This window comes from Labrus mixtus, chromosome 24 (genome assembly GCF_963584025.1).
Source record: "Labrus mixtus chromosome 24, fLabMix1.1, whole genome shotgun sequence".
Lineage (NCBI taxonomy): Eukaryota > Metazoa > Chordata > Actinopteri > Labriformes > Labridae > Labrus > Labrus mixtus.
This window is the reverse complement of record NC_083635.1, coordinates 13,395,936-13,403,435: the sequence shown is the minus strand read 5'-3', so window position 1 is coordinate 13,403,435 and position 7,500 is coordinate 13,395,936. Positions and strand designations below refer to the sequence as shown.

General features: G+C 45.0%; 2 protein-coding genes across 6 annotated transcripts in view; one reads left to right on the top strand and one right to left on the bottom strand.

Annotated features, from left to right (window-relative positions):
• LOC132959889 (kalirin-like) overlaps positions 1-2,449 on the bottom strand; it is a 31,755-nt gene extending 29,306 nt beyond the window's left edge. Inside the window, exon 1 of the mRNA XM_061033139.1 lies at positions 1,983-2,449. Within this exon, the coding sequence (XP_060889122.1) occupies positions 1,983-2,037 (55 nt within the window). The 5' untranslated portion in view covers positions 2,038-2,449. The remainder of the gene's footprint in view (positions 1-1,982) is intronic.
• LOC132959461 (IQ calmodulin-binding motif-containing protein 1-like) overlaps positions 1-7,500 on the top strand; it is a 28,908-nt gene that overhangs the window by 15,906 nt on the left and 5,502 nt on the right. The window contains exons 1-4 of one of the 5 annotated variants that reach the window (XM_061032481.1): positions 2,996-3,826; positions 4,091-4,207; positions 6,373-6,541; positions 6,622-6,739. In XM_061032481.1, coding sequence (XP_060888464.1) covers positions 4,096-4,207; positions 6,373-6,541; positions 6,622-6,739 — 399 coding nt within the window. In that variant the 5' untranslated portion in view covers positions 2,996-3,826; positions 4,091-4,095. Of the gene's footprint in view, positions 1-2,995; positions 3,832-3,902; positions 4,039-4,090; positions 4,208-6,372; positions 6,542-6,621; positions 6,740-7,500 lie in introns of those variants that run through there. The other 4 variants (XM_061032478.1, XM_061032482.1, XM_061032480.1 and 1 more) reach the window with 4 other exon arrangements.

Below are 7,500 nucleotides of genomic sequence, written 5' to 3'. Positions count from 1 at the left end.
GTCTTTACTTTAGGAGAAGTCTGTATTTTATTTTGAAGGAGGAATCTGCTGACTCTGTCTTTACTTTAGGAGAAGTCTGTATTTTATTGTGAAGGAGGAAGCTGCTGACTCTGTCTTTACTTTAGGAGAAGTCTGTATTTTATTGTGAAGGAGGAATCTGCTGACTGTCTACTTTAGGAGAAGTCTGTATTTTATTTTGAAAGAGGAATTTGCTGACTCTGTCTTTACTTCATGAGAAGTCTGTATTTTATTGTGAAGGAGGAATCTGCTGACTGTCTTTACTTTAGGAGAAGTCTGTATTTTATTTTGAAAGAGGAATTTGCTGACTCTGTCTTTACTTCAGGAGAAGTCTGTATTTTATTTTGAAGGAGGAATCTGCTGACTCTGTCTTTACTTTAGGAGAAGTCTGTATTTTATTTTGAAGGAGGAATCAGCTGACTCTGTCTTTACTTTAGGAGAAGTCTGTATTTTATTGTGAAGGAGGAATCAGCTGACTGTCTTTACTTCAGGAGAAGTCTGTATTTTATTTTGAAGGAGGAATGTGCTGACTCTGTCTTCACTTTAGGAGAAGTCTGTATTTTATTGTGAAGGAGGAATCTGCTGACTGTCTTTACTTTAGAAGAAGTCTGTATTTTATTGTGAAGGAGGAATCTGCTGACTGTCTTTACTTTAGGAGAAGTCTGTATTTTATTTTGAAGGAGGAATCTGCTGACTGTCTTTACTTCAGGAGAAGTCTGTATTTTATTTTGAAGGAGGAATCAGCTGACTGTCTTTACTTTAGGAGAAGTCTGTATTTTATTTTGAAGGAGGAATCAGCTGACTGTCTTTACTTTAGGAGAAGTCTGTATTTTATTTTGAAGGAGGAATCTGCTGACTGTCTTTACTTTAGGAGAAGTCTGTATTTTATTTTGAAGGAGGAATCAGCTGACTGTCTTTACTTTAGGAGAAGTCTGTATTTTATTTTGAAGGAGGAATCAGCTGACTCTGTCTTTACTTTAGGAGAAGTCTGTATTTTATTGTGAAGGAGGAATCAGCTGACTGTCTTTACTTCAGGAGAAGTCTGTATTTTATTTTGAAGGAGGAATCTGCTGACTCTGTCTTTACTTTAGGAGAAGTCTGTATTTTATTTTGAAGGAGGAATCAGCTGACTCTGTCTTTAAGAAGAATTTTGTTGAATTTTGGATGCAAACTACAAAATGGAGCTTCAGTGAGCTGAGGGGGCCGATCAGTTTTTTGTTAGAGGGCCAGATTTGGCCCACGTGCCACAGTTTGACTCCCACTGCCCTGTTTCATAATGTGATCATGTTTCTAATGTTGATCTACCTTTGTGATGTCACTGTTCACCTCTTTAACAGAAAACACTCCTTTTGATGTAAACATAAGGATTTGGTTAGTTTCACCTGTGTGGAGCAACAGAGCTGTTGCCATGGTTACCTGCAGGTTAATAATGTACCTTGAGCATCCTAAATGATGACCGTGTTTATCCTGATACACATCTGTGATTCATATAGACCCCCAGACAGCCAATCAGAGCACAGTATTTCTGCAATCATAGTATGATAATAATATTACTCACAGACCTACAGTACTGCATCATGAGAGCATTTACACACCTTATAACACACACACACACACACACACACACACACAGTTAATAACCAAGCAGGCCTTCCCACAATCCTCCTTGGTAGAGACCCTCCACCCCCAATACACATACACACCCCAATGCCATTGGACAGAGGGGATGCTGACACACACAACACACATTCGTAACACACACACACACACACACACACACACACACACACACACACACACACACACACACACACACACACACATTCTCTGAGTCAATGGGCGGATGTGGAGGCATCATGGCGACAGCAGCTCCCACTACACACACACACACACACACACACGCGTGCATACACACACACACACACACACACACACACACACACACACACACACACACACCCTACCTGCCGTCGCCAGGCCGTCCGGGCCCGCTTCTCCTCCTCCATCCCCAGAATTCATCCTCCCTCCTCCTCCGCTGCTCCTCCGCCTGCCGCTCTCTCCTCCGTTATGTACCGTCGCTCGCTCCGCTCCTCCTTCCAGCCTACCCGTCCATCCCTGCAGCTTTACATCCGATCGGGTCGGTCCGAGACCCGGGGAGGCGGCCGCTGGCTCCGTTGGACGGACGGATGTGTTCCCCTCCTCCCGGTACCGATCCGTCGGTCACTGCTGCATCCTCTCGTCGGCTGAGCCTCGACAGTCCTCCTCCTCCTCCTCCTCCTCCTCCGCTGCTGCTGCTCTTCTTACGTTACCGAGATCCCGCGCGGCATCGCATCACATCACGTCACCGTTACTGCCACCGACACCGTTACTGCCCGCATTTACCGTTTCCGTGAAGTTCCCAGCAGCCCCCGGTGTTCGTCGCTCTCCTCCTGCCGGTCCAGGCAGCGGACGCTCGGTCGCTCGGTGTGTTTGAGCACGCAGGCGCACCGGAGAGAGAGAGGGGCGCTGTGCAGGAGGGCTGCAGCAGCTGCTGCACCGAGAAACACACACACACACACACACACACACACACAACCCCGGCCTCTCCCCGTTACTACTGTTACTGTCGGTCCCGTTACAGGTCCCGTTAAATTAACCTATTTTTTCATTATTATGAAATATTAAAGATATTTTATTTATTAGTTTTAAAACATTAATTTAATATAATAATAAATAAAAATGATGGTTAAACTTTATTTAAATGACATCACTTCCGTATACACAAATCAAAGTGTTAACATGAACAGATGAATGAACGTGGGACAAAGATACAAAGATTAGAAATCATCAGTCAAATAAAACACATCAGGATTCATAAAAAATAGACAAATGTAATAAAAAGGATTTAAATATGATTTTTAATATTTAATGTAGGCCACTAATAACCAAACTGACCACAAGACAACAATACAAACATAAATTAAACAGATTGGTGATTTTAATCGATGTCAGACTTTACGTTAAATCAAAACATGATTTCATGTTTATATGTGAGTAATGGCTACTCAGAAATATTATGGACTGTGTTTATTTTATTTTAAGAATATAAAGAGGGGAGGAAAACACGTTTATTTATGTCACCAATAAAATATGAACATACTTCTGAATGACTGAAGCTACAGCGCCACCCAGAGGACAAGTGATCACACAGCAGCCTGTCTCCTGTACAAACTGAAGAGGTGATAAAGGGCTTTAAAACACCTTTTTAATGATATTAACAAATATAAATTAAATCCAATATTTTATTTAGAAGTGCCTCAATACACTGTGGGCTTCAAACTCTTTTATTTTTATTTAAAATATCAACAATATGTGTTTAGCTTTGACATCAAATCCTGTTTTTATAGCCATTACATGTCAATAAAGTTATTCTAATTAAAATCAGTGAAATAGAAAGAGAGATAGATGTGTGGATATTCAGCTCCGTTTTGGTGCAGAGGGAGAGGGACGCGCCGTCGCAGCGTAATGACGTCATGTTGCCGTAGAAACGACTGAGCGTCGACTTCCCCCCGATTGCTAAAAGCTAACCGAACGAGCTAGTAAATGTCACTTTTGTAGTTGTTTTTAGAGTTTTTAATTTGACTTTTACGCGTTAACGAGTCATCATGACGGTTAAGTAGCCGGTTAGCTTTATTTTCACACAGCTGTCTTGGAGCTAATTGTGTTTCGTTGGAGTGTACATGCTAACGTTAGCGCTAACAGGTGTTACACAGTAATTTGTGACCTGTTAGAATCGGTGACGCCAGAGGAAAGAGACTCTTATCGACAGGTGAGGTGAGAGTGTTCTGCACCTGTTTACCGTCTCATCTCTACACTCTTTATAAATCAGACTCACACAGTTGTATTAACTGTAAATGAACTGTTTGTAACTTGATTTTAAATATCTCAGATTGAGGTAACAGTTGCTAAAGTTGAGTAAGTGACCCGGATGTCCTGTGATAAAATAACCTTTGTGTTTGTGTTACAGAGAGGATGGAGCAGGTGGAGCAGGAGGTGGAGGAGTGATAAAATAACCTTTGTGTTTGTGTTACAGAGAGGATGGAGCAGGTGGAGGAGGTGGAGGAGGAGGTGGAGGAGCTGAAAAGTCAGCTGGAGGATGAAGAGTTGAACCTGGAGCAGAGAATCATCATGTTGAACAGCAGACTGAACAGTGAGTCAGTCAAACTGTTCATCTGCATACAGAGAGACTGAGACACTGAGAGACTGAGACACAGAGACACTGAGACACAGACACAGAGAGACTGAGACACAGAGAGACTGAGACACAGAGAGACTGAGACACTGAGACACAGAGACACTGAGACACAGACACAGAGAGACTGAGACACAGAGAGACTGAGACACAGAGGGACTGAGAGACTGAGACACAGAGACAGAGAGACTGAGACACTGAGAGACTGAGACACAGAGACACTGAGACACAGACACTGAGACACAGAGAGACTGAGACACTGAGACACTGAGACACAGAGACAGAGAGACTGAGACACTGAGAGACTGAGACACAGACACAGAGAGACTGAGACATAGAGACACAGACACAGAGAGACTGAGACACAGAGACACTGAGACACAGAGACACAGAGACACAGACACAGAGAGACTGAGACACAGAGACACTGAGACACAGACACAGAGAGACTGAGACACAGAGAGACAGAGACACAGACACAGAGAGACTGAGACACAGAGAGACTGAGACACTGAGACACTGAGACACAGAGACACTGAGAGACTGAGACACAGAGACACTGAGACACAGACACAGAGAGACTGAGACACAGAGAGACAGAGACACAGAGAGACTGAGACACAGAGACACTGAGACACAGAGACACAGAGACACAGAGAGACTGAGACACAGACACAGAGACACAGAGAGACTGAGACACTGAGACACAGAGACACTGAGACACTGAGACACAGAGACACAGACACACCGAGACACAGACACACTGAGACACAGAGAGACTGAGACACAGAGACACTGAGAGACTGAGACATAGAGGCACAGAGACACTGAGACAGAGACACAGAGACACAGACACAGAGAGACTGAGACACAGAGAGACTGAGACACTGAGACACTGAGAAACAGAGAGACTGAGACACTGAGACAGACACAGAGACACTGAGACACAGACACAGAGGGACACTGAGACACAGAGACACAGACACACTGGGACACAGACACACTGAGACACAGAGACACTGAGACACAGAGACACTGAGACACACAAACACACAAAGACACAGAGAGACAGAGACACTGAGACACTGAGACACAGAGAGACACAGAGAGACAGAGACACTGAGACACACAAACACACAAAGACACTGAGACACAGAGAGACAGAGACACTGAGACACACAAACACACAAAGACACTGAGACACAGAGACACAGAGAGACAGAGACACTGAGACACACAAACACACAAAGACACTGAGACACAGAGACACTGAGACACACAAACACACAAAGACACTGAGACACTGAGACACAGAGACACAGAGACACTGAGACACAGAGACACACTGAGACACAGAGACACACTGAGACACAGAGACACTGACACACAGAGACACTGAGACACTGAGACAGACAGACACAGAGACACTGAGACACTGACACACAGAGACACTGAGACACTGAGACACTGAGACACAGAGACACTGAGACACTGAGACACAGAGACACTGAGACACTGAGACACAGAGACACTGAGACACTGAGACACAGAGACACTGAGACACTGAGACACAGAGACACAGAGACACAGAGACACTGAGACACTGAGACACTGAGACACAGAGACACTGAGACACTGAGACACTGAGACACTGAGACACTGAGACACAGAGACACTGAGACACTGAGACACAGAGACACAGAGACACTGAGACACACTGAGACACAGAGACACTGAGACACTGAGACTAAAAGCAGGACTATAGCCTCTGTACAGGGAGTGTGTGTACTAGCCGGTACACTATGGGCGCCCTCATCACTCTTCACTGTTTGTTGTGTTTCCTCCTTCAGTCACAAAACATCAGCAACTTATAATCTTCAGTTTCTTTTCTAAAAGTCAGAACTGATCTGCCTTCATGTGGAGGCAATCACAAAAAGAGCTGAGACTTAACGAGCTGCTCTCATTGGATGATTTGAAGAGGATTTAATGACTTGGACACATCTGGCTGCAGATGTTCTGATGTTTTCTTAGTTATTTCATATCTTTCATGGATTCATGTGTGTAAATATGTGTGTGTGTGGCCGCTCGTTGTTTTCTTTAAACTTTGTGTTTCTGTGTGTCAGAGGTTTTGAACATGGCGGCGGTGCAGACCGACAGCAGCGTGTTGACTCGTGTGAAGTCTCAGCTGTATCTGAGCGGCGTTCTGAGTCAGTGCGTCCTCGCTCTGAGTCAAGATCCCTTGAAGCTGCGGGGCAACTGGGGCGCCGTCACCACGCTGGCTCAGATCACCAGGTACAGATGAAAACAGTTATTCATGAAACATTTAGAGTTTAAAACATGTGTAACACCTGTCTGTCTGTCTGCCCGTCCAGTTCCTGTTGTGTGGGGGTGGAACCTGGACAACACTCAGAGGCTTTTCATAGGCTGTTCCTGCCGTCAGTCATGGACGGCCTGCTGTCATTGGCCGGTCACCTGATGAGGCGAGCAGAGGTGAGAGACTTCAGTCCTCAACAACTTCCTGTAGAAACTTCATCTTATTATTTTAATGATGATTTACCTGTCTGTCTCTACCTGTCTGTCTCTCTGTCTCTACCTGTCTCTTTGTCTCTACCTGCCTGTCTCTACCTGTCTGTCTGTCTCTCTCTGTCTGTCTGTCTCTCTCTGTCTGTCTGTCTGTCTGTCTGTCTGTGTGTCTCTACCCGTCTGTCTGTCTGTCTGTCTCTCTACCTGTCTGTTTCTCTCTCTCTGTCTCTCTTCCTGTCTCTCTCTCTGTCTCTCTCTCCCTGTCTGTCTGTCTCTCTGTCTGTCTCTCTCTGTCTCTCTCTCTCTACCTGTCTCTCTCTCTCTGTTTCTACCTGTCTGTCTCTCTACCTGTCTGTCTGTCTGTCTCTCTACCTGTCTCTCTCTCTCTACCTGTCTCTCTCTCTACCTGTCTCTCTCTCTACCTGTTTGTCTCTACCTGTCTGTCTGTCTCTCTGTCTCTACCTGTCTGTCTGTCTGTCTGTCTCTCTACCTGTCTGTTTCTCTTTCTCTGTCTCTCTTCCTGTCTCTCTCTCTGTCTCTCTCTCCCTGTCTGTCTCTCTGTCTGTCTCTCTCTGTCTCTCTCTCTCTACCTGTCTCTCTCTCTCTGTTTCTACCTGTCTGTCTCTCTACCTGTCTGTCTGTCTCTCTACCTGTCTCTCTCTCTCTACCTGTCTCTCTCTCTACCTGTTTGTCTCTACCTGTCTGTCTGTCTCTCTACCTGTCTCTCT